The sequence below is a fragment of the Pleuronectes platessa genome, chromosome 22 (genome assembly GCF_947347685.1).
Source record: "Pleuronectes platessa chromosome 22, fPlePla1.1, whole genome shotgun sequence".
NCBI lineage: Eukaryota > Metazoa > Chordata > Actinopteri > Pleuronectiformes > Pleuronectidae > Pleuronectes > Pleuronectes platessa.
In genome coordinates, this window is record NC_070647.1 from 8,506,215 (window position 1) to 8,533,096 (window position 26,882).

At 40.4% G+C, this 26,882-nt stretch overlaps 1 protein-coding gene across 7 annotated transcripts in view; it reads left to right on the plus strand.

Moving 5' to 3' along the window:
• The window catches only part of gramd4a (GRAM domain containing 4a), a 45,732-nt gene extending 20,195 nt beyond the window's left edge, over positions 1–25,537 (plus strand). For 2 of the 7 annotated variants that reach the window (XM_053414589.1, XM_053414593.1), the window contains 17 exons: positions 8,923–9,043; positions 10,637–10,698; positions 12,462–12,600; positions 13,064–13,089; positions 13,324–13,415; positions 14,167–14,258; positions 14,724–14,772; positions 14,854–14,925; positions 15,023–15,066; positions 15,182–15,291; positions 16,866–17,020; positions 17,702–17,719; positions 18,932–19,076; positions 19,282–19,375; positions 19,769–19,859; positions 20,355–20,423; positions 20,786–25,537. In XM_053414589.1, coding sequence (XP_053270564.1) covers positions 8,923–9,043; positions 10,637–10,698; positions 12,462–12,600; positions 13,064–13,089; positions 13,324–13,415; positions 14,167–14,258; positions 14,724–14,772; positions 14,854–14,925; positions 15,023–15,066; positions 15,182–15,291; positions 16,866–17,020; positions 17,702–17,719; positions 18,932–19,076; positions 19,282–19,375; positions 19,769–19,859; positions 20,355–20,423; positions 20,786–20,896 — 1,490 coding nt within the window. In that variant the 3' untranslated portion in view covers positions 20,897–25,537. Of the gene's footprint in view, positions 1–4,273; positions 4,780–8,922; positions 9,044–10,636; positions 10,699–12,461; positions 12,601–13,063; positions 13,090–13,323; positions 13,416–14,166; positions 14,259–14,723; positions 14,773–14,853; positions 14,926–15,022; positions 15,067–15,181; positions 15,292–16,865; positions 17,021–17,701; positions 17,720–18,931; positions 19,077–19,281; positions 19,376–19,768; positions 19,860–20,354; positions 20,424–20,785 lie in introns of those variants that run through there. The other 5 variants (XM_053414594.1, XM_053414595.1, XM_053414590.1 and 2 more) reach the window with 5 other exon arrangements.
• Positions 25,538–26,882: the final 1,345 nt, after the last annotated feature.

Sequence of the window (26,882 nt, forward strand, 5' to 3'; positions counted from 1 at the left end):
GCTGAAGTGGCAGAAGCCATGGCAGTGTGAAACACCTTATGTGCAAACTTAAAGTGCTTAGTTTTATCTGCTTCCTTTCTCTTTCTACCCTGCATTTATTCTTATTTTCTTTCAATTCTATCTCTAAACATCACTGCCTTTCTTCCTTTGTCCTTGTGGCTTCTTTTTACTTTTTTCTCGCTTACATTTTATTCTTGGCTTGTTGTGGTTACCTCTAGCTTATTCTGTTAAGTTAATTTTACTACACTGCAAACCTCATTTGTATCTAGAGCTTGGGAGGCAAAAAGAGAATTGCACAGATGCACAGTCGGACTTTGTCTGTATAATAGCCAGTCTCTCCCTTAATTGTGGTCTATTGGTTTTACTGCTAGTAGTTCTGTGACATTTGAAAGAACTAATTGTGGATGCGTGTGTGTGTGTGTGGCAATTCTGTTTGAGGTCGTGTGTTGAAGGTCAGTGCGAGGGATCAGGCCACGCTCCGTACTCTACAGTGACTGGCTGATCAATAGTGTCCTAGCTGCTGTCCTACTTCATACTGCAGGGGAACAGACACACACACAAGCACACACATACACACACCAACAAGCACAACCAAAAGCTAATGGATTCAGAGATGAGCTACAATAGGGCTGTAATGCAAAGCCTTCTTTCACATACCCTCTGGTACTGTGTAAACCCACTGGTAGTGGGAAGCCACCCAGAATAATAATTTCTGTGGCATATTTCAAACTGAAATAATCAAGTGTCTCGTTCCCTACTGACATAAAAAAAATCATATGTTAGGAATTCTGAGTTATGCCTACTTAGTAGACAGGTTGGACAAAAACCTTGAAATGATAATCGCATTAGGGTCAGGTTTGGTGATATTGGCTAGGGACTCGATTATTTTAAACTGCATGTGCCTCTTATCATGGAAACATTGATCTGTGGTCAGGTTCAGTTGCAAAAAAACAAGGGTGCAGGTCAGGCTCGGTAATTTTTTCTTTGGGGGTTGGACAGAAAACTGCAGCCTGAGACGCACTTCATATACCGATAGTCTGGACTATGGTCTTAAGGAGAGTTTAAAACTCTCTGCTAACAAGTTAGCAACTTTTCAAACTCTCAATTGCATCAGTATTCAAGTTTTACCAGTGACTCAGCGGATATATTATTTTTTAGGTCAAATCAACCCTTTTTTCAAAATGGTTGTGCTAGTCTAAAATATTTCCTGTCTACTGCAGAAGTAACCTTTGGGATCTGTTTGAGAAAGAAACTGATATTGGTCTTTGTAATGTGTGTTAAATACAATTTTCTTTACAATTTCATGACGTTAAAAAAATTCTGCTGTCAGCCGGAATAGACAGACTGGAATAGATTCACAGCAGCCATTTTGACATGAATTATTAGGTAAACACAAGTGTTGCTAATCACATTATTTCAGCTTGGCTCCATTTAGATAGAACCTCGATCAATGTGATTAGTTACACTTGTTTTTACCTAATAAGTCATGTCAAAATGGCTGCCGTGAATATATGGGTATTGTAGCAGCCCTGAAAACATCTTGCCATGATCCAACCATGTCTGCATTTGTTAGTTATCTGCCATAGGATATGTAGCAAAAATGCTGATTACATAAGATGAATACTAAGAAACGATACTGAACAAGCTTATTAATGCATTCATTTAAAAGTGCAATACGAAATATTCGTACTGGGTGTAATTATGACTTGGGTCCTGGAGAGTACGTCTACAGTGAAGAATGGAAGCAACTGGAAATTCATTTTTTTATTCTTTGAGCTAATTATCTGTGATTGAGTATTCTGTGGGACACTACCTCATTACTCATACTTGTAATCTGGTGGTGATGATGATTCATTCTACCTCTAAATAGGCAGCTCCAGTACATGCTGCATGTTAATGAAGACATCATGCTCAGTGCTAAAGAGACGTCTGTCAGTGCTGAGCTCTGCTCCCCAGGAAATTAAGTCCACGAGGCAGACTGGTTTCCTGTCAGAAGCAGAGGTTTCTGTAATTAGATTATTGAGATTGTTGAATAGAACCTAAATTCATGTAAGCTCCATATTAATGTAGATATTTAATTTAACATTAGTTTTTCTCAATGTGCTGTAGTTCATGTTGCAGTTTTTGCAGGTTATTTTTGTTGTACTCTCATAAGTTAAGACGCGGCATCAGTGTTAAGTCGTAATTTGTTTGCTGCAGCAGAGAATGTGGGATTGCAACAGGTGGTCATGTGGGTAGAGAGACTTAATTCCTGAGTAAAAAACTCTCAAACTCTGTTTTGAACAGGCAGCATGCCCAGAAATAATGTACTGTACGTTCTGTCTGTGTTTTTAAGCAAGACCTTGAACTTTCACTTTACTAAAGCAGGGGAGTTTCTCATTTCAGTTGCCTGAATTTACTGGCAAAACCATGGAAATGTCTTGTTTTGTTTATCTTACGGTTTCCGTGACACCGCTTGGTTCCCAGTGCTTGGCGGAGACTGCGCTGCCTTGACCAGATAACAATGATGTAATGAAATCTATGATGTGATAACTGTTCTCCAAACAGGCAGATGCTATGCTCCCTGCTGACACAACATTGGATTATGGAACTTGTTGATCTCGATTATTAATGGCATGTTTATTTCGCATTCACTAGTAAATATTGAGCATGAACACAACAAAGACTGCAACAAAAGAGAGCGAGAGGAGGCGGACGTATTGTTAGTTCCCTCTCACACACGCAGCCTGTCAAGGAGTCTGGCTCTGCTCCATGTGGACAATAGGTCAGTGAAGACACCATGGCACAAGACAGAAAGCCTGTTGATTTGATGTTGAGGGGAGGAGCGTGAAGTTTGAGATTTAGCCGTAAAGTCAGGAAAATTTTTGAAAAGTGAAACAAGTGAGTGAAATCCAGGTCACTCAAAGATAACATGGCCAGAGTGGAAGGAGGCCACTGAGCGGACAGAGGATTCAAAAGACACAGGACAAAAGGAAGACAAAGTACAGGACTTGCCTTGTTCATGTCCGATGAGAAACTGCATAATAACTTCACAGTGAAAAATTGGAAATAAGTGTCAAAACATATTAGTCTGAAATCAATTTAACTAATTCCCATATATTATGATTAGTATAAATGAATTAATATAAGAAACTTTTATATGGACACCAATAATCTGATTTTAAACTTAAAACAATAGTCCAAATAAGACACTGCCATTTAAACAGCATTTTCTGATTACCTTAACCTGAATAAGGTCATACTCTTCATTGCATTATAACGTCATATTTGTTTTCACAGCATTTTGTGACATTGACATATGGCAGATGCTTGACGACTCATGCCCTGTGTTCGAGTGTAAACAAGTTGTAGGACGTAATCTTCACAAGAGTGGTTATTACACTTCATGGAAACAGGAATATGATTGAATATTCTAATGGCAGCTAACATCATAATCGAAATTACGTCTAATTCAGAGAGGGGTCATTAGTCCGAATTTTGCTGTCCATGTAAACATGATCACTGGCAATCCCCTAAAAACATTAAACTAATTATATGGTTGTAACCCATGCACAATGAGAATAAACAGGTTCAGTTTCTAGGGCAAAGGTCAATTTGAAAGAGCGTGATGTCCCAACACAAATCATGTTTCGGTTTAGATTAGTGGTTAGAATAAGTCTTTCCTCTAATTCGCAAATACAGTTTAGGCTTTCCTCAAACCCTCCACTTTCTAGTGCTGGCTTCATATTGTTTTTCTAAACTTTATCATCTGCTCCTTTTCTTTTTAATGGTTAGTGTCTTTAATGGTGTATTGTCATTTGCTGATTGGCTGTGACAAACACTGTGGTGAGTGGTAACAATGTGAAGCCGACGTGAAGTAGCTGCTTCTCTCTTTCTCTCTCTCTCTCTCTCTCTGACCGCCACCCCTCTCACCCCCATGTGCCCCCACCTTCCTTCAATGAAAGGATCTATTGTCTCTGGCCTGGATTGAACAACCCTCACAGTACTTTTCCTTTGAGCTCTTTAAAACTTTGCCTGTTCAGATGAAAAGCGATTTGCTTTGCTTGCGTACGTACAGTAGCTCATGCATGCTCACGCTGCTGCACACAAATGTGAACATGCACAAACTAGAACACAATAGACACATACCTCCTGCTCACATATGTAGTTCGGATAAAAGCAGTCACATATACCCGTACTGACACATGAACATGCATGATGCGCGTGTCAGACGGCTCCTTGTGTACACAGAAATCTCAGATTCCTGGCCCTCTTATCCGCTGGCCTCCCAGCAAAGCCACACCTCTTCCTACCTCCTCTGCCCTCCTATTTCTTCACATTCATACAGGCTCCGGTCACTGACCGCTGTGTGTAGAGACCTGTCAAAGTATTGACAGAGTAGCCTGTCCTTGATCTGTGCTTTGTCTCTGGATTGGACAAGTAAACATGGAGCATAAACCTAAACTTTGATGAGCTTTGAGGAGTATTGAGGTCATAAGGAAGCAGACGGTGCAATACAAGCTGGGTCAGACCTGGAGATCCTGCAGCCGTGGCTCGGTTTCAAGAGAGGACCAAGGCAGCCACTCTGCCGACCCGATCTTATTCGAGCTTCCCAGGGACAGATCGACTGCAGAGACGAACGGATTTATGCAAAATGGAGGATTTAACCGTTGACAGCTTCGAGTTCCTTTACAGTGGAGCCGTCGATAAGATTAAAAGCCATAAAAGTAACCTCAACCTCAGTAAGTTTCATCAGCTTCAGCATCAGGAATTCCTCGTAAACTTGTAAACTTGAATAAGGTAACTTATTAGGTAACACTGCACTGTTTCAAACTACTACTACAAACTAACTTCATCTTGATTTAATCACTCAAATAAATCTCATGTCAGCAGGTACCGTAGACATAGCGAGAATTTGATAACATTGTCTTTACTGGAAAGACATTATCAATTTCAACAAGTGGTTAACCTTAACTCATCTGTCAAAATGAAAACAGAAACTCAACCTCACTTTATGATAGCTCTATAAGTTTTTCCTCATTTAACCCTCCTCAGTTTTAACCTGGGTTGTGTGTAATCAAACATTGCCCCACAACCAGATTGGGAAAAAAAATGAGAGAGGGTACAAGAGCATCAGAAGGCTACTCGACATAAAAGCCTAAACCCAGTTGCACAAGTAGTCTAGAAAGAGACGTAAAATACAAATACCAAAACACTAGTTTGGGGTAAGATTAGACTGTAGTTTTATTTTCCACAATATCTGGAGACGAATGCAAAAACACTGTATAATTCAGCTGATTCAATTTTAAGTAGCATCAAATAAGCTATCAATCTTTTTTTAATTACAACTTTATCACTGAAATATCAGTTGGAGTCTGTGTTAATGTGAGTGATTGTGCCTTACGTTTGCATAAGCAGTTTTAAATATACCCCTGTTTTATCTCTCTTTATTTGATCATTGGTAAGCAAATATCAAGAAGTGTGATCTCATAGATTACATCGAAGGGAACAGTAGATATAGTATTTGCATTGTATATCTGAAAGATGGAAACAGGTCAGATATGGTGACGTGATCTCCACTTGTCAGACTAACTGTAAAATGGGGTGTTGCAATATTAACACAGTTTATCCAACCTTTTTTGACCCTATCAGCACCATTTGTGTTTACATTTTATGGAGTGGAGAAATACATTCTGAGAAAAAATATTCCTAATGTAGGCCTAGTCCACATGGAAAAATGAAATTTACGGGCTGTTGCATTTCCCAGATCTGTTGGAAATTTGAGCAACCGGAGCAAAATTTTAAATAGCTGCGTGCTGAGTACGTGCACATGTACATGTTTTCACTTTGGCATATTACAGCCATTTATCCCTCCTTAAATCCAATATCCAACAAAATGAAGTGTGTAAAAAAGTGAAGGGCTCTGTACACTCTTAACACACTTTATATAGAAGATGGATTTATTTTAGAAGCAGGGCGGGCATGTTGACAGAATTATTAATAGCCTATCTGATGTAGAGGGCCTCTGTGAGACAGAAAAATTATTGTACTCTCTGTTTGTCGCACATAGCATATTTGTGCCATGCTGTATCACACAGACAGAGCCCCACACCTAATACAATGTTATGGGTGCTTGGAACAAGGAGTCTCTTTTTCTGGTGTTAGGAAGGATAAAAGCTATATGTCTTAATTCAGCAGCTGCATCCTGCGGAGGACACGATCTACCTATCTATCCTTCGTTGCTCGTTGCTGGAAGGTAACATTTGGAGGAGCCTGCGTTTTGGGACAGCCTAGTCGCACCTCTGTGATGCAATCGTCTATGAATACAGTCGACAAAGGATGCAGCTCCTAATTTGGGACGCGGCTATAATTAGTGTTGAAGGAAGGAAGGAGCTGGGAAGAGGAAGAGGCTGGAGACAGGCCAAAGGAGTTGTAGACGATCCTAAACAGGGAATGACGGGAATGATAGGAATGACAACACACGGAAAAGGACGGATGTCACTGTGTGGTTTAAAAAGTGTAAAATAGTGGCATGGATCTGGTACGTATAACAGAGTATGAATTAGTTTAGCCTTTGCAGAGCAGCATTATAAATGAATAAACAAATATATTATTGTAAATCATTATTTAGGATTGGAACAAAATATGGAGCTGCATTTCTTTTCATCTAAACCACATTAGCAATGGTGTGAAGGTATTAAATTTGCGCTGCAGTTTGATTTAATCTTAGCTTCTTCCTGCTCATTGTTTTGGTTGATAGCTAATGGACACAGTTAGATGCTAGCTTGTGATCATAGTGGAGCATTTAGCTGCTATAATGCACATGTTGTCCTCAGGAGCTTGCGAAAGCTTAATTTGAATGTTTAGTGTTTCTCCATGTTTGTTGGATCTATAAGTCTGAATTTTTGCTAACCTGTTCGCCATTTCAACTTATAAGGTTGTAATGTGACTTTGATGTGTTAACAGGTTCTTAAATGACTAAGGGCATTTTCAAACGTGGTTTGGTCTGGACTTTTGGACTTGAAGTTCATCCTGAACCAAAATAACAGGTGTGGAAGGTGCCTCAGAGCAAAGCCCAGTCCAAGAGACCAAAATAAAAGAGTGGTCTCTGTCCAGATCAAATTGAACCACGGTTTGGTTCATTTGTTGTTGACACAAACAATAGAGGAAGAAAAAAAAGCAGAAGTAACTCTAAGAATAGGTTGCAAATTCACCTTAAACAATACAATGAGAGTCAAGGACATTCATTTGGTCCGTACGAGCTAGTGTGGAGTACTCCACCTGAAGTAGTGATACCATAAAATTACAGTGGCAGCAAAATGAACCAATTGATTCATTTTCTCCATTAAATGGAAAGATAACTACCTGCTGAACTGACAACACTCCAGCATCAGAGGCACACGGGTCGACAAACCAATCAGTGTCAAGTATAGTTAGATGCAGCCAACTTCGGTGAGGACAGGACGTACGTATTTAATGGAACATTCTTAAATGCACCCCCTGAATTACAATGTGAAACCAAAACTAACCAGACAAAATGTAAACAGTGTAACACAAACATGAAGCCTGTTTCTGACTTACAGGTGTCAAGTAATGTTGCTGTTAATCCTTGCTCTGTAAACTTCTGATCTAGTTTTATCTACACCACCCATGGTGCACTGCTGCTGCGGTTACCCATTTGACTAAAAGGTTTACAGTTGGCCTTGGATCTCCTGGCACAAGGTAGCCAGCGCTAAGCTGCTTAGCCCACAGCAACCTTTGGCCGACCTCTGGCTTTCTGTGTCTCCTGCGTACACCCAGGCGCGCACACGCACTCTTTTTTTTTTTGTTTTCGAAAATTAATACTGCACCTTACACTCTTTGTTATGTTGTCATATTACACAGAGGAAAAACCCATGTGATTTTTGTCTTAATGCCCCGATGCACATGCTTTTCAAAGGACAGAGCAAGCTGCTTTGCAAGCTACAAAAGAAGAGCCTACTTATCAGGTACACTATATTTGATGAGAGGATACAGTATATGTCCCCTCTCGGTTGGAACACCCAGTGATGTGGCCGACGCTGAAGCTGCAGGAGGTGCTGGCAATGAATGTTTCATTAGCATTAATGGGAAGTGACACAAGACGAGAGTGAGGTATTAGATTAGGTGACGGGAAAGAAAGAAAGAGAATTTGCCAGCAAAGTTCTTGCAATACGATCCCCTACTGTGTGGGAGATGTAATGATCTCAGGGAAAGCGAGCGGGAGGACAAGGTGATGTTTATTTTCATTAGCAGGGGATGCACAATCTTTGCTTATGTGTGTGTTGTCCTTTAGGTGGGTGGAGTGTCCTAGTGTTACGATGCTTAATGTTCTTATAAATCCTCAATATGACGTTTTTAAATTAAGAAATTATGTCAAATCAAGAGGTTTGGCTATAAGTATTTTATATGCACTCATTCTTGTTTTTGTGCCTCCGGTTATAATCACCTAAATAAACTATATTCTACATGTTCGCCCACTTTTATTGCCTCCCCCTCCTCCAATATTCATGTGTCCCTTTAGTCAGGAACAATAGACTGAGAGGAAACGCTGCTGATGTTGGTTTCAAAGCCCTGATACCTGATACCACTTAATGCTAGGAGCTGATTGACGAGGAGGGAGAGTGGGGGACAGGTGAAGGTGGGAAGGATGGATGGAGGGCGAGATGGAAAGAGAGACACATGAGTTTGGGCAGATGTTTTATCTATTCTACTTATAGAGTTTGACTTCAGTACTTAACCATAATTGAATTATCTTATTTACAATGTTGTGATGTTGAGGAACATTTTAAGTTGTCTTACCCCCCAAAAATGTAAATGATGGCTGGACTGCTTTCATGACCATGTAAACACTTGTGTGGAGCCTCTTTCAGTTGAATTGGTTTCCTCTCAAGCTCATGTTTTTGTCGTATTTGTTTTCCCCAGAGGAGGAGCTGAGGAAGCTGCGGGAAGAGACAAATGTGGACTCCCTGCGACAGGAGCTGGACAAGGAGCGAACCAAGAGGATAGACCTGGAACAGAAGATGAATGAGGTGCTCAAGTCCAGGTATAACAGGAAGACTGAGACACACAGAGCTAAGTGCACTGACGTGGGAGATAGGAGATGAGGTTCAAATGTGTGAAGTGGGAAGTAATAACAAGGGAAGGACAGGAAATGATGACATTGCACTTCATAACATTTCATCTCAGCTGGGTTTATAATGGGTCAAGTGCATATGTGCGTGTGTGCCTGTGGGTGTGTGTGTGTGTTAGTCCCAGTGCTGCCCAATGTTTCTGTTATAAATAGACGCCTCAGCAGCTTGGTAGGCATGGAATTCCACAAGGAGGTGTTTGTGCGCGTGTATGTTTCAAGTGAGATGATTGATAGAGTGAAAGAAAAACAAGAAACGAGTCACGCGCTGCTGTGCGTCTCTCAACTGCGCACTGTGACACTGTAGCTATGCTGGTGTCAGGGAAAACCTGTGTCCCCTGACACCAGCCAAGCCAACCTTAAACCCAGGGTGCACATCAACTGTGTGTGGGGGTGTGTGTGTGGTGTGTGCTTGTGAGATCAGATGATTCCTCCGTGGCTGCCAATGGGGAAATTCCATTGGTGCTCCTCAAGAGATTACCAGCAAAGAAGAACAGCCTCAAGATTGTCAGACACTTCAGGATTTTGTTAAAGGGGAACTAATTTATGACAACCTCAGTTTTCCTAATTTGGTCACGTGTCAGGAGAGATAGATGCATGCCAAGTTAACTGACATTTAACATTACTTCTCTCACTAATATCCAAGCAGACTTTATAAAAGGCAGAAGAGTTTCTTTGTGAACATATTTATCAGACATGATTCTCCAGGAAGAGCTTTACTTCAATATCGTAAGTAACTTGTGGCTTGACATAGGAGAATAATGAAGTAATTACAGTAAAAATTGTGATAAGTCATAGAAACAAGAAATACATTTACCTCTGCCAAAAAGAATATGTTTTCACCCCTGTCTGTTTGTTTATAAGCAAAATATTGTGCAAAAAAAAAAAAACACTCTGCAGATTCCTATGAATTTGGTGGAAGGATGAGGTATGTGTTAGGAGAGAACCCAGTCGTTTTTGTTGCGGATTCACATTAGTTTTTGTTTACTTACTTGGGAAGATTGTCATTTTTCCACAATTTCACAATTTTCCCAGGGAATAGTTCATAGACCTTGTTGAAAAATAATCTGGCTCTTTAGGAGACTGATATCTGTGAGTGTCTGAAATTTGGTGCAACTTGATTGACTTCACGGTGACTGTCGGGCCTTAGAGGAGATATGAGTTCTACTGAGTACCACTCACACAGGCTGAAAATAAGTTAGGGATTACAGGTCACAGTTGCAAAGATACAATACTTACTGCATGTGAGAGAAATACTATAGGACCACCCGACATCTTGGTGTTGGGGCTTTCTTTTACTCTTTGTTATGATTGTTCTAAAAAATATTAACTTCACAAAGGTAGGGGACTGAAATAGCGTCTCCTCATCCTCTCTGTCTCTAACTCTTTTGACCGTTGTTGATATGTCCAACATTGAACTTCCTGAGACTAGTCTGGTTGGACTGCAGCTCTTGACTATAGAGAAGTGAGACCATGACTTGACAAAAATTCTCTCTCCCTCCCCCTCAGGCTGGAGGACTCTCCACCACAGCCTCCCCGGAAACAGCAGTCGCCCTCCAACAATGGAACAGGTAAGGCCCTCAAGAAAAAAAGTGGGAGGGGTGAGTGAGAGGATATGAGTAGGGAAGGAAGACGTGTGGATGTAAGTAATGAGGTGTGTGTGTGCATTCGTGCAAAGGAGCTGGGGAAGTAGGAAGTGTGTGGTGGAGTGCCTAACAGGAACAGAGTGTGTCAGAAGTGTTCTTGGTTATCAAGAACATTTGACACGCATGACAGACATCATGACAAACACACACTTCCAGGGTGAAGTGTTAACAAGAAAAAGCACACAACTGGATCTGCTTTAAAAAACAATTACTGTTATCACTATAGATCAGCTCTGCCATTGTTAGTGTCACAAGAGGGACTGGGTGTGTGGTCAGTCTATTTTTGGCTGAATAACAATTTTTGCCATGGTTTGACCTCCAGTGACCTAGTGATACCGATGTGTGTTTTTTCAGCAATGGAAAGGGACGGGGAGACGGTGGCTAATTTTGGAAAATGGGTTATGATTGTAGATCACTTTATCTGGGGCAGACAAGCCTGAGCTCTAACTAGCGTGTGTGGGTATCAGTGTTTTTTTGGAATGGATTAAGTCTGTGTATGTGTGTGTGTGTGGAGGGGGCGGGGGCTTATTGGTGTGGATTAGAGGACAGAGAGAAAGTGAGTATCATGTGTTGGATAAAGGAGAAAGGCGTGATGACATAATCGCACAAAAGTGCCACTGGACTGAGCCCAGGCGGATTTTATTTTAGTTTTTTCACTCAGTCACCTGTGGTCACTGCTCAGTACAACCTGTCAGTACGTGCAGTGCTTCCCAACTTCTACCCTCTGACAAGGGGCCAACCAACGCTAATGTTACAAATGTGTTTGAATTGATTTAAACTGGATGTCATTTATATTATTTATATAACACTGGGTATACTAAGCTCACCACTCTTTCTTACTGTTGCTATGCCACTCAGGCTTTTTGTTCTTGCATGGCACAGTAGTTCACAGGGATGATCCTGGCAGATTAACCTTAGAAATTCATAGTAGTGTTTGAAATAATTTGTCTTGATTACATACAGAGGTAAACAAAAGCAAGCTTCTGATCCGAACAACCAGATTTTATCAGCTCATGCCTTCTAGTACAAAATGTGTATGTTGGTTGAAACCCCTCCCTCTTACTTTTAAAAGGTTTTCGATTGGTTAAAAAACTGAATGGTCTAATTATGATGAATAAACATGATGGGGTTTTGTGATGTTACTGTGTCTAAAGATGAAACCTGCAAGTTCATGAGAAAACATCAACCTCTTCATCAGCTGATTGTTCTTGTAGAAGAAGCACAAATTAATCAGTATCTAAATTATTTGTGGTTTGGATGGGATGGCGAGTTTTTTGTACTAACATAACCTTTGGATGGTTTGAAAAAGGTTACTATAGACAAACATAGTTGAACAAGCAAAACAGTGGTTAGATTTATGCTTCACTAAGCATGATATCAAACTGCATGCTTCACTTCAGGATGTGAGGATGAGGAATAACCTGAGTAAAGTAAATGAAACACTAACTTGTCCGAGGGAATGTAAGTTCACCATATAAAATAAACTGAGAATCTCCAAGTCTTAAAGTCTTACTACCTCTTTTTAAGAGTCTTAAGTATGACTTTTAATTTATATGAATCGGATCGAGGGCTGTGATTTGATTGTGCAACACAGGATGTTGTTCCTTCAGTATTTATTTACATTGCTATACTTTTTTTTTGTGGAGTTTCAGACATAAACAAAAACTTGCATTAACTTCAATCATTAGCAGAGAAACAGCAGAAGGAGGTGTGGAGCTCACGGCTGCAGAAGTGGCTGCACGAGCGCTTCGGGGTTTACATCGAAGACTTCCGCTTCCAGCCAGAGGAGAGCACCGTGGAGACAGAGGAACCGCTAAGTGCAAAACGGTGAGTGAAGGGCTTCTCCAGTGTAGCACATGAAGTTCTGTTATGAGTTGTAGCATCTGTGCTTGTTCAGAGGCGTGAAGACAGAGTGCAGCTCAGTCATCATCTCAGATGTTCATTTCTCACCTTGCACTTTAGATCATCATTTCTTCAAAACCATTTAAAGTTGTGCATCCCATTTTAAAAAGGGCTAACTGCTCTAGTTGCAGTCGGTTGATTGCTCTATTTGATATGTTCAGATCAGCTTTTATAACACAGGACGAAAGGACGTGAAATTACAGGCTCCTTTCTCTGTTCATTCTTTTCTCTACTATTAAAGATGAATCTGTCAGGCCAGCCTTATGAAGGCCAAATTGTCACCACCTCCTCTCACACTAAAAGCAGCCCTCTTTGTGTGCGTGTTTGTTTGAACACAAGCAGCTACTTGTGTGTGTTCTGACTTTCATGTTTTGTGTCCCCCATGCAGGTTGACAGAAAATATGAGGCGACTCAGTGAGTACTGCAAGATAAACCACATACACAGAAAGCTATAAAAACAACAACTTTGCCTTTATTATCAATATGTTTTGAGTAGATGTTTGGAATTTATGTATCAACAACTCACAGACTCATTTTAGGAAATACTAAAACATGTGATGCATTTTAATGCTTTGAAAACAATGCTAATGTGACTGAATTGTTTTTATGATACAAATCCAGCTAAAGGTTCTTCTATCCTTGTTTCAGAGCGAGGAGCCAGACCTGTCACCAACTTCTTAAGGAACCTCTCTGCCTTATCCAATTGGCACTCTGTCTACACCTCAGCTATTGCCTTCATTGTGAGTCTCACCGATTTAACAATGTATTATTGTTGTTTTTGTTATCCTTTTGTGATGCACTTAGGGTTATAGTTAGAAAAGTGCTACACTATATAATAATACAAATTTATTTGTCATCATTTATGACACATGACTGTAAAGTTAATTTCTGTTTGATCTTTATACTTTTGTATATGACAAAACCTCTCAATATGTCATTTCATTTACAAAAAAGGGAGATCTATGAATGTACCCAAAGCCAGCAACCCCAAATTACATGGCTGTGAAGGGAAATAAATGGAAGAACAGTTTTTCCTCAACCAAACACTGCGAAGGTCCAATCAGAAAGTTCAACCCACTTATTGTGGCCATACATAGGAAAGCTTTCTTTAAAATCTTGCTCTTGTGTTCACATTTGACTTAAAGCATCTTAGGCTGCCCTAAATCGAATGCTTGTGTAAGAGTGAGCCTCCCACATCGTCATTACAAACCATCTCTAGCTTCTCCCTGTCAAACCACACACTTTTCTTCAGCGGAAGTCTGTCAAATACAGCTAGTACCTGTTGGCTGTTGTGAAAAATATACTTAGTGAGAGCTCAAGAAATACTTGTTATAAAAGTTTAACTTGAAGCCTCTACAACTATACAGAAAGTACAATAAGTTCAGCCAACAATGACACATCATTGTTGGCTGAAATAATTCTAATGATGAATCTGCAATGCACCAAATGATGAACTGCTGTATACTGAGCTGTACTTCCTTGTGTCTGCAGATCTATATGAATGCTGCATGGCATGGTTGGGCCATTCCCATGCTCCTCTTCCTGGCTATCCTGCGATTGTCCTTAAATTACCTCATTGCCAGGTAAGAACATTTCTCACATATTCAAGTGGCAGCTCTAGTAGAGGGAGATTTTATTATATGGTTACCACACTGCTGTTGGAAGATTTACTGTACATTTTGTCTAATAACACTTTATTTAACTTAATAATGGATGCTACTTCTGGGTTACAGATGCTCTCTGTGGACACACAGTGAATGTGGTTATAATTAAAGATTTTTAAGACCTGCTCACACGCTTGTATTTATGACCATAATAATGCACCACAGAAGACCAATACATTCAAACAAGCCTAACTCCAGCCTTCACTCACAGCTGCAAACACACACATATAATTCAATCATTTAAACCTTTTTTACCCTGGATTATTATGAAATGAAGGCAATTAATCAAACTGGTGTTTTTAAAGATCGAAGTTTGGTGGCCTAGTTATATACATACAAAAAGCCTTAAATCCAAAGCACTCACATTTTCTCCCAATTTTCCAGAGGTTGGAGGATCCAGTGGAGCATAGTGCCTGAGGTGTTTGAACCCATGGTAAGAAAACAGCTTCCTGTCTGTCAGAAACAAAAATCTATCCACCAGCAGAGGTCAACATGTCTCTCGTCATTTCTGCAGGAGCCTCCAAAGGAAGACTTGACAGTGTCTGAAAAGTTCCAGCTTGTACTTGACGTTGCACAAAAAGCACAGGTACAACCCGCATCAGGATTCCTGTTGGATTAGAGAACACAGATAATGAAACATGTATTGGTTCACGGTTCACACAGTGATTCAACTCTCTTTGCAGAACCTTTTTGGTAAGATGGCAGATGTTTTGGAGAAAATAAAGAAGTAAGTTTGAAAAAAATTATCTGCATTGCAAGCAGTGTTAATAAATGACTCAAATATTGATTTATAATGTGCTTCTCTTCTCCTTCGTGTGTGATCTGGTGCATTTGCCCGTCAGCCTGTTCATGTGGGTGCAGCCGGAGAGCACCAGGAAACTTTATATCTGCCTGTGGATGGCTTTCATCACTTCCTGCGTCATGCCATACAAACTGATGGGCTTCATGATGGGTGAGAGAAAGTCGTTCCTTATATTTCAGAACCCCTTTGCTTATTAGAGTTTTGTTCTGCTTCAGCTTTATGCTGAAATCATTGCCACTCCGTGCACCAGTATCTTTTGAGAGTAGAGTGATGAGGAAAACATGTATTTAAATATTTTTTAAATGCCTGAATACTTTCTGAATGCTCTGTACATGCGCAAACACATACAAAGCTTCTTGATCATGTCACATACTGAATGTTTACTGCATTTGGCTCTGAATGAATGCAAACGCTTATTCTCAATCCAATGCACACAAACAAATACATTCATACAGCAATTGTGTAACCGTCCTCCCTGTGAGGGGCAGCTGTAGGCTGTCGGCATTTCTCTCTGATTATTATAGTTTTCAGCTATTTCTTCTAAGCAACTGGTCTCCGACATGCTTCAGGTTGATATTTCTTTAAAGGTGTTTACAGAAAAAATTATAGCTGACACGTTGAGGGTTGCTTGAGCCCTAAATATACTCGACTTGCCTGCTTTCATATCTCTCAATCGCTAGCCACTTCTGAGACTTGTTAAGTTTACATAAACCTTTGTAAAAAAAAGAATTACCTTTGATTACAAGTCAGAAACAGCAGATGATGCTAAGATACACAACTGATGATGTGTCACCAACATCCACTGGTGATCGCTAAGATCTGCTGGTGGTTGGCAACTTATCATCAAAGAAATGCAGAGAACCTTCAAACGTACAAGGGATATTTACAATCTTATATTGATTGACCAATCAGAGCTTAGTAGGTGGACTTAAGAACAGGGTTATCCATTCCATACATTGTTAACTAGCTATATTGAAGAAAAATTGATCAGTGAAATGAGGACGAAGAGAGATCATTGTAGCTGTCCAAGTATTTGTACAATGTCAGTGTATGGAAACTCATTTGTCATTGATCAATGGACACTAATGGAGGCAGCTGCAGCGTAAATGTTCGTTAAAAATGACATCCTTGTGGCTGAATGAATGCCATCAAACAAAATGGCAGTTCAGTCTGATAATCAGGCAACTGGTGACTACATTCAGCGTATTCGCTGTCTGCTTATTATCAATGTTCACTGTTGGGTTTCAAGTTAGTTTAAAGAGCTGAGCTCCATTCGTACATTCAGTGCCATTGTCTCCCTGTTCTGTTGAAATATGTACAGAAGGATCCAAGGCTTTTATTATTAAAAACTGCTCCTTTATCCTAAACTCTGGTTTTATGAATAAAGCCAGTAAAAACTTCAGCTCTCCACGTTATGCCTGATAAAAAATACTGAAATGTGCAAGATATTGAAAAGGAAATTATCTAAAAGAATTTTAACCATGAAATTAAATGATGATATAAGACAAAAACAAAGCTGCACCTTAAATGGCACCGAGGTTTGAAATTAACTGGAATCTTAAGTAATCTTAAAGTCTGAGATTATTTGAAGACTCTGAAAGGAGGACGTGACTTATCTTTTTACCAGGATCGCTAAACAAGATTTAGTTGATCACCGCTGTTTCCATAGCAACGTTTTTTTTCCCCATCCTTTCTCCAATTTTTTTCTGTTTTCCTCTCCCCAGGCTTGTATGCCGGCATCAAGTTCTTCATCATAGACTTCCTTTTTAAGAGCTGTCCGAAGCTGCGGGACAAGTACGACACACCTCACATCGTGTGGAACAGCCTCCCCACCGACCCCCAGCTAAAAGAGAGGACCAACGCCACTGTGTCACGGAGGGTAAGAGGGCGAAAACTCAAACTCATCTTTATCACCTCCCTCACAGGGCTTTGTTTTCTGAACTATCTCTCTCTGTCTCTCACACACACACACACACACACACACACACACACACACACACACACACACACACACACACACACACACGCTAACCTAAAAACAAGAAGGGTGAACAGTTTCGTATCTTTAGAGGGTTTGCATTTGTGTCACAGAACTTTCAGCAACTACTATTGTGTGGCCGATTGGGGATTTAACAGCAGCTTTGTGAACACAATAGCCCCAAATCTCTGAATTTGGGTCATTTCTACATACAGTACATCAATGAGGCAGTTAAGCCAAGAAGTTTATTGTAATAAACATTTTAAAATGCTCTAAATGTGCATATTTTCATTTAACACAAGATGGATATGCAAATTATGTCATGCTTGAGTGGCAGAATATTATATGAGCTGATCTTTTAGCTTCTGTTTCAACCCACCACTGACCAGAAGGAAAAAAAAGTGGTCAGTAAAGTATGGAACCAATATGAGTCCTAGCAATAAGTTGCACCCTCTTACTGGCTGGGGTCTTCTTGTGTGGACACCACTCAGTGTCTGCATCTGTCAGTTTGAGTGTGTGAGCATTTGTGAGTGTTTGCTCTGGCTTCAGTCACAGGTCTACTCTGTCGTTTCTCTCTCTCAGCTCTCTGGCATTGAGAAGGTAGGGACTCTGGTGTGTGTTCAGTGCCTGGGTGTGCTGCCAGCTCACCTCTAAGCGCGTGTGTGGACGTATGTTTGTGTGTGGGTGGGAGATGCCTGACACCTTGGTAATGGGCGTCAGTGATCGTTATCAAAATGGATCAAAATCTCAGAATACACTGTAACCTATAAATTAATAATAGATTTTAATTCGCAATTTCTCATAAAAATTCCAGTGGTCTATTTGTGTATATATATATAAACGTTCCTTTGATAACTGACATTTTTGATCCATTGACATAGATGCCCGGTGAGAAATAGCAGTGTGTTTACTGAGTAGTTTACATGCACGTAGAATAGCTCCTTGTCCGCTGTAATTTCATATTGGCTCATTTAATCCTTACTGTTCTCCACTGTATGTAGTTATGTAACTACCTTTTAATGCAATTGCATTTTGAGCTGAAATGTCAATTGATTACCTGCAACCTTTTTGTCATAATGTAAACACTTGTCTTAACAAGATTGTTATTCCAACGTCAACACGTTAAGCAGGATATTTTTAGTAGAACTTTGTATACCTACACCTTCATAATTATGTAAATTTAAAGCAACACTATGGAACTTTTTACTTTTCATTCCTACTCTTTACTCATAACATCTCTTCTTGCTAATACAGTATTTCTCCTGGTTCAGGAAGCTTGGTATCATTGGTAACATTGGTAACATTCAGCATTCAGGTGTTTCAGTTCAGTGAGTGGAAATACGCAGTCAACAGAATTAATGACTGTGTGACTGCAGAGGGCGCTGTTGCTCAGTAAAAGTTGCTTACTGTTGCTTTAATTTTCACGTATTTTACACGATCTCTTTACAGAAAATGTTTGTGTGATGAATGAATGACGGCCTCACTCTGTGCTTTGCATGTCACACCTGCTGCAAACAATGCACATGCAGAGAAGCACATGATGCGGCAGCACAGGCTGAGCTGTTTGAAGCGTGGCCACTTGTCTAACAGATCTGGAAACATGCAGTCCCATTGGATGGTTTCCACCTAACTTAAAGGGATGCTTGATTCTAAATATGTCTCCCTCTTCTTCCCTTTCCATCACATTGTCTTTCTCCTCCTCCCTGGCCATTTTTCTCTCACTCCCCATCATCCTGTGTGGTCCCCCCCTCCCTCCCTCCCTCCTTTCTTTCCCGCCTTCCCTCTCTGTTGTGTGTCATTCTCTCTCTCCAGGTCCAGCCGCTAGTCTCTCGCAGCAGCCTCGCCACGGTCCCATGTGGGGTGAGCAGAGAGGAGGAGACTGGTCGCTCCCACAGCACCAAGAAGGGAGCCTTTCATGAGATTTTCAGCCTGTCAGAGTTAGAGCGCCCTCTGGCCGGTAAGAGACCTTACTGCAGAATATAAAAAAAAACACAACAACCAAAAAAACTTGCATCTGTTTTCTTAAGCATGTATATGAACAATTCGAGACTGAGAAACAAGAGAAAAATAGAAGTCCTCAAAACAGATTACAACTAGATTGTTTACTTTATGGGTTAGTACCAGGATTTTTCAACCATTTTCTCTTTTCTGTCTGTTCTCAGTGTGTGAGAACGGCTGGAGGTGTTGCCTGATAAACCGAGACAGGAAGATGCCTACAGACTACATCAGGAACGGAGTCCTTTACGTCACAGAAAGGTAAGTGGGGCATTATCTCTCATGAGTCTCTTTTATCGTCATAGGTCTCGACTGCAACAGAGAAAAATAAGTCACTTCAAAGGAGGGAGCAGAGATGTGGAATCACTTGAGCGAGGGCTGTGGTATTACGTTCTGTGCAAAGAGATACACCACATCCTTTCTCTCTCTCTCTCCCTCCCTGTGTGGAGGTGTCAATCATTCAGTTAACAGTGTATCAAGTAGGACGGGCCTCCTCCCGAGAGTATGTCTGATCTTTAAATCTCTTCACCTCTTTGGATGTTGAACTGACAAGAAGTCCATTAAGGTTGTTCTCTGTTTTGCTGCCCTGCGGTTTTCCTTTTTCAACGCGCCCCTTTCAACTTGTCATTCTCTCCATCCCTCTCTCCCTTCCAGCTACCTGTGCTTTGAGAGCTCCAGCTCCAGATCCAGCGCCTCTAAAAAGAACAAAGTTATTAAGCTGGTGGACATCACGGACATACAAAAGGTAATCACTCTTAATTATGTTTAATTACTAATTTAAAAAAGCCAATTGAATGTTTCAGCTAAGTGAACTTTTACAAATGCAGCTAAACATAAACAAGTGTCATGGAAATTATGATAAAGAATTTGAATAATATATAAGCATTTGTAAAATAAACGTGCATTTACTGGTTAATTATAATAAAATTTGTATTTTTTTGTTATATAATTCACCATTTTATTAGACAATACAATATCAAATGATTACTTGCTTTGTATTGTTGATTGAAACATTCATTTGTGAAGAGATTTATGAAGGCATACGTTTATTGTACTTGTTATTAATTAGCTAGATTCATACCAGTAGATTTCATTGCATCCTTTAACCGTTTCTATTGATCATAAATCATTGGTGTATTTTATCAATTTCCAGCATGAAGTTATTTACCTGCTGGTGGTTTATTGTGAGAGTTTGGGATTTCAAATACTCATCTCTATGTTTTTTTTTACCTAATCTCAGTACAAAGTGCTGTCAGTCCTGCCAGGAAGTGGAATGGGAATCTCCATAGCAACCCCTTCTACCCAGAAGGTACTATACAGTTTTCTTTCCCATTTTACTGTGGATTCATTTGATGATCGTTTCATCGTGGATTCATTTGTTGCACTGTTGATAGATGTAATGACTATTTTTTTAAATTAATTAGTGTCTAGATCAGTTCTAACACACAGGTCTTCAGTTATCTAGCCTGAATAACTGCACATTAGCATCTCCTAGTGGAAAAATTAGGTCAGTGTAGAAATCCTGCAGACTTCAGAAATGGGACTACATTATCAGTTAATTCAGTTTACACATACTTTTTTTTTAAATTTATTTTTATGATGGGCGTACTGATTTGCTCATGTAAGCTGTAGATATGTTTTAATGACTCAGCATCTCAATATCTCCTCCAGCCGTTGGTGTTTGGTGCCATGATCCACAGAGACGAGGCTTTCGAGGCCATCTTCACACAGTACATGAAGATCATGACCACCACCAAACCACCAGCCAGTGCAGAGCTCTAGACAGACTCCATCCCTGCAGCACGTCTCTGCACTGGGGCTTCAGTCTGAGGCAGAGAGCCTCCTGAGTTTTTACTGGAATGGCAGATACTTTCAAACACCACACTCCTCTGCTCTGCGAAAGTCTTCTCCTCTTGTGACGGTCACCAGCTTCCTCATTGGTGGCCATCAGCCGGCTTTGATAGGCGGCTTCTCTGTCCAGGACACGTCTGAGGGGATATGGGGGTGTCGTCTGGATTTGGACATTCTGTGGGTGTGTGGGACAATGGATCACATTTTCCAGGGTGAGGGGCTAAAGAGTGGTTTTTATCAATCAGCAGATGGCTGTTGAGGAGGCTGGTTCTCCTCTCCCTCTGACTGACCAACTGGTGACTTGTGTCTGACCTACCTGTGTGTGTGCACGTGTGTGTGTATTTTGGGGGTGGGTTAATGTCACTGTGGTTTGCTATAGTAGGAAGATTTCAAAAAGTGCTCCACCTGGCTGTAAAAATCAGAAAACTAGAAATAGTAGCGTCCACACCTCTGCCAAGGCCCTGTAGTCCCCTTTAAATTCAATCAAGCAGCACCACATTTCACACTCATAGATCTCAGTCCCCTTAATATGCCTGATATTTTTCACCCAAATCAATGAATTATTTTATAGTTATTAAATGCAAACTTTATTGGGTCCTTCCGACAAGTTTTGTGGAAATGCATCACTATTAGTTTTTACATAATCGTGCTGACATACGAAATCATAACTTGGCAGATGTGACAAATAATAGAAACTTAAACTGCCAGATTTGATATATCTGTAAGTATAGCCTCATAAATCTGTGTAAAAACAGCTTATAGTGAAGTGATGAAATATTTTGACGTTAAACTGGATGATTGGTGCCCTCTTGGAATGGCCCAACAAAACTGAAAGAGTGCACAAGTGTGAGTGGACAGTGATTTTGTGTGTGTGTGTGTGTGTGTGTTTAAATATATATTAGCTGTGAGCGTGTCAGATCACCGTTTGACTGACACAGAGCCTTTCTGTTAGTTTACACTGCTGCTGTCTAACTCCTGGATTCTCTTCTTTTTAGACGCGTGTCGGCAGCTTCAGAACGCGTTAGTCACCCAACGAACATGAAACAGGCGCTGCATTCAGTATCCGCTTCTGTGTTTGTAAGTGTGCATATGTGAAACTTACAGTGAGGTGTTTTTTTTCTCAACAAATGCCTTTTTTCTTTTGAGATTTTTTTGTTTTCCTCGTAACAAACAGCCTTCTGGATGAGTAGCTGTTGGTCCTAGAGATGAGAGCACAACACTGACTGCCATTTAGAGGCACAGTGGAGAACACAGCCTCCCATGTCTACGCTTCTGTTTTCAAGGCACAATCTTCACACGTATACAGAGATTTTCTTTTTTTCCCCTCAATAGTATTCTACCTGCACTTTATAAGAGCGTCCCCTTGAAATTCTGACACCTGTTGCAGTGAACATAATTCAAATCCAATGTCAGTGTTTGCAGCTAGTTTCAAAGCTGCCATATAGTTGTTTTTGTGCCGGAGTCGGCGCAGGTCGCAGACGGCCGCTTGCCGGGGCGGCTCAAAGCTCAGTCGGAGCACTCTGTATTAAAACAGGATTGAAGTCGACCACAGCGAGGAGGTTTCTCTGAGTCAGACGACCTTCAAACCCCGAGATGTAAAAGAAGAAGGTTCTTTACCTTGAGAACAAAATACTGGCAGATTACTGTCACAGCCCCTTCACACATTAAAGCGTCAAGGTATCTCAGATATAAACCCAAGCTTCATCCGAAACGAGTGCAGAAATATCTGTTGAAGTCAACTTCTTCTGATTGGCTGTTCTCACTTAAAATAGATGCCAGCTGGTGAGGCTGCTCGAGGTTAGATGAGCTGTTTTAAAAAAATCCCAAAACCAGGATTATGAGCTACAAAGACATGCCTAATTGTTTATCTCATTCGTTCTTGTTTCTGCTTTTGTGTAACGCCACAGTGAGTCGAGACTGTCATCTGGGTGCTCTTCCACTTTGTTCCGGATCCTCTTAACCTATAGGCTTTGTATGAAGTATACGGATAAATGTCTCGACTGAATATTTCACCGTCACTTTATTTTAAGACACCGTTCGCAAGCATAAAGCCGGCCTTTGCGATTGCGGAACGGTGCGATATGTAGAAGTATAATGCCAAACTGCATCGGACACTTGACTGTGTTTCATGAGACGAGATGTAACACGGGAGGTCTTGATTAATCTTCAGTTTTTATGATGAGAGACGCTGGGGTGGCTGCTCCTTACTCCCATCACTTATTCACTAAAAGTCCAGCAGCACAGGCTTTAGTTTCCTTGTAAATCTTACAAAACACTGTTCAAAGGGAGACCTTGACTTTTATTTTCATTCACTGAACACGTCCTTCTAGTTTTACAATCCTTAATCACGTCTGTGTCACCCCTTCTCAAGAACACCAGATTATTTTCAGTTCTCTGCCCTTTAGAACTGTCCTTGGTCCAAAATGTCAAGGTTTCTCTTGAAGTCTGTTCAAATCCTCATGTCGTCGTTATTAATCATCAACGGGACTGGATATGAAGTTGCCAGAGCTGCAACGGACCAGTTCAAACAACCACTTTATTTGAGTTTCTCATGGGTATTTAGCCTGTTATTTAATAGGCTGCCTTTCCACACATGGATGTCTATTTTTTGTTTAGGAATAACATGTTATCCATGAACGGTGGAAAACCCGAGCAGATGAAATCAGTGACTGCTGTGTCACTGTGTGATTGGACGGCTCGTCGTAGTCTTAAAGCTTTTACCTGAAGCCTTTTGTTGATCTGTTGACTCTGAAAGCAGCTCCCTGGGCTTCGCTTGCCCCAACGAGGCTGCACTCGGATAAAGCATAGAATGTATCACGTTTTTTTTGTTCTTTTTCTTTTGCCAAATCTTAAAATTTCTGTCTGCCATATTCTGCCTACGCTCATGTTTACAGATGCTTGTAAATATAATTTCTTTTTTTTTAAGAAGCCAGTTTGAATTCCTTTGACTCTGGAGTTATGAAGACTGGACGGCTGCACTGTTGTTGAACTAATGTCTCATTGGCTCCGCACCACTTGACTATCTCTGCTCAATCGATAGGAAACCCGAACCATAGCGACAGGAGCAGTATTTAAAAGCGCATACAGCATGGACACTGTCATATCCAACATCTCGGTACTTGGTTACGTTGTAGTGTAAGTTGCAGTATAACACCAGATTCACAGGTTGCTCACATGGAGCAGAGATGGTCATGATGGACCGAAACGGCAACATTAGTGTTTTTGACGTTAAGTTTGCTCATTTTGACTTGATGCACCTTTTTGAAGATTATAGAGAAAGACGAATAGAACGACAGCTTGATACCTATTGTTTTTAAAAGGCACTAGAATGTGTGCACTCTACTGTAATGTGCACTAGAAGTGTCCAGCTGTGGCTTAAAGAAACCGTTTTAGTCATTTTGGAAAATTGGATCACTTTGCTTTCTTGCCAGGATATTTGATGATGTTGCTACTGTCACGTCTGCACAAATAAATATGAAGCTAATGACACGGGATGAACTCTGGAGTCACCACTTTGAAATCGTTTTCTATAACGGGCAAGTGTGTGGTTTTACCTTCTGGCAAAATCAACTAGTGTGTACGTTCCGAAGATTTGTAATTGCAAATTGGTTTAACCTGTCATGATGTCTGTGGTTGAAAATCCTCTCGTGTGCAGCAGCTCTCCGTGTGTGCCTGTCATAGGAGCTGTGCATGAGTTCCAACAACAAAGTTTGTTAGGGGTTCATTAAAACACTGTTTCCATTTGTTGACTTCTCCTCCATAGTAGATTTTATTACCTTTGGCCAGAGCTCGACTTATTGTGTCTGACTGTTTTCAGACACCGTGTTGAGCTACGCTGACCAACTGCTGTTACTAGCTTCATAATAACCCTGCAAGAAATGCTCCTTCTCCAAAATGTTGCAATATTCCTTTAACGCCATTAAGGCCAGATACATAACGACTGCCACACTGTGTGTATCGCTACTGGTGAACAATGGAGAAAGGTTTGAGGATGTTACTGCCGTCGTATTCAAGGAGGGACTGAGTCAAAAAACAGTGTTGTCTTTTCAAGGTCCCCTCCATTGAAGCTGGTGTCCTCGCTGTTGTATTAAATATGTAGTTCCTCTAACTGTGTGTAAATGTTAGGTAAGGGTTTTCCAAAAAGCATGTCAACATACAAACACGGAGTGGACAAAGTGCTCACGTCTCATTCTAACATGAACAAATTATCTGTGTGCACCTGACATTATGAGGTGAATGTAAAAGCTCAAACAAATCTCAAGGATTCAGTCCTTTTTCTTTATTTTTTTCTGGACGGACACAAAGCTCATGATATTTGGTCCAGGCAGTGAATTTCCAATTAAAGCCCAAGTATTACTGGGATAAATAACGACGAGTAAATCACTTCTCATTTGTGACACTGTAAGGCCTTTTTCTTTTCTTTTTTTTCTTTTTGGCAAAGAGGAATTTGTATACAGATTATTGAAATGTACAGTGAAGAAAAGGAAAACCACTGAGTTTTTAAAAGACATGTCTATTGTAAAGGATAATGTGATGTACATTTTTTAATTTAAGTAAATGAATTTAAGCTATCTTTCCTTTGTCTGTTTCCGCTTAATTTCTTTCCCTTTATTGGCTCGACACTGCAGTACCTATGTTCACCCATGTGAGGTCACTGTGACACCTCGTGTGAACGCGAACAGACCGCAGAGATTTCTCACTCAGCCCCCCACCCCCCCTCTCTCTCTCTCCACTGGAAGGTCAGAGGTCACGGTTGGCTGCGTGACCTTCTCACTCAGGGATATTTCAGCCCTTTATCCTCGGCGCAGGAATAAGAAAGTGGGCAGTTTGACACGTTATGCATTCCTACCAAATCTCACTCCATTTCTATAGAGATTGCGCCGGCCAAGGGATCGATGTGGAGGAAGACGTGGTTACACTCTCTGTTGCTCCCGTGACCTTCACGAGTTCAGGCAGCAATACTCTAAGGCTGTTGAATTAAGTAAATGTCCTGGCAAAACGATAAAAATCCTTTATAAAGTCAGCGACAGCCATGTACACTGTAGTTACAACCTGCAACCACTTTTCAACGTTTTATTTATTTTTGTTATGAATTATATTTATCACACCTTGAATGACGGCTGCAAGATACTTAATAATGATTTTTGAGATCTTCTACATTCAGTGCAATTTGGCTTAAATGAGACTGTTTCTGTTTTCTTTTGGACGAGCGGGTGACGAGTTGTCTTTGTGCCACAGTAGAGATGAAGTCCATGGACTGGATTCAGGCAGGGGCAATATCCATCTGTCCATGTGACAAATACCAGTTATTTCTGTGCAGGTGAAGGGTGACTACAACTGGAAAGCAGGAGAGCCAGGAGATGCAGTGTATCCAAAGAAAATGTTTTTAAAAGACGGATTTGAAATAAAAAAATATAATAACTTGATCCAAATACAGATTTTGAGATGAGCCGCTCCGGATGTAACTATAAAGAATTTAAATATAAACACCCCATTCTAGGGTAAATAAAACAGTTAGTAGTGCCATTTAGATCACTAGGATTATTTTATATTTAATTTCCGCCAATAGATCGCTTTCTCCTAAATCTTACACCAAGAATTAATGAAAGTCTTCCACTAACAGTAACTCTTTTATTAGCATTAGTTATTTATTAAGAGTATATCAACACTATATGTTTTATGACGAACTCTCTGTATTAAATTTGCTGTGATGCAAACTGTTGATTCAAGCACCTTACAGTACTTAATCTTATTTAAATTCAAAGTACTCTTTACACCAATGCATTTATTTTTCATTTATTCAAAGTTAGTGCATTTAATTTTTACACAAGATAAAACAATACTACTACTAATGATACAAATAATTATACATAATAATCCTGTTCTACACAGTGCACTAGTATAAAATCATATGGAG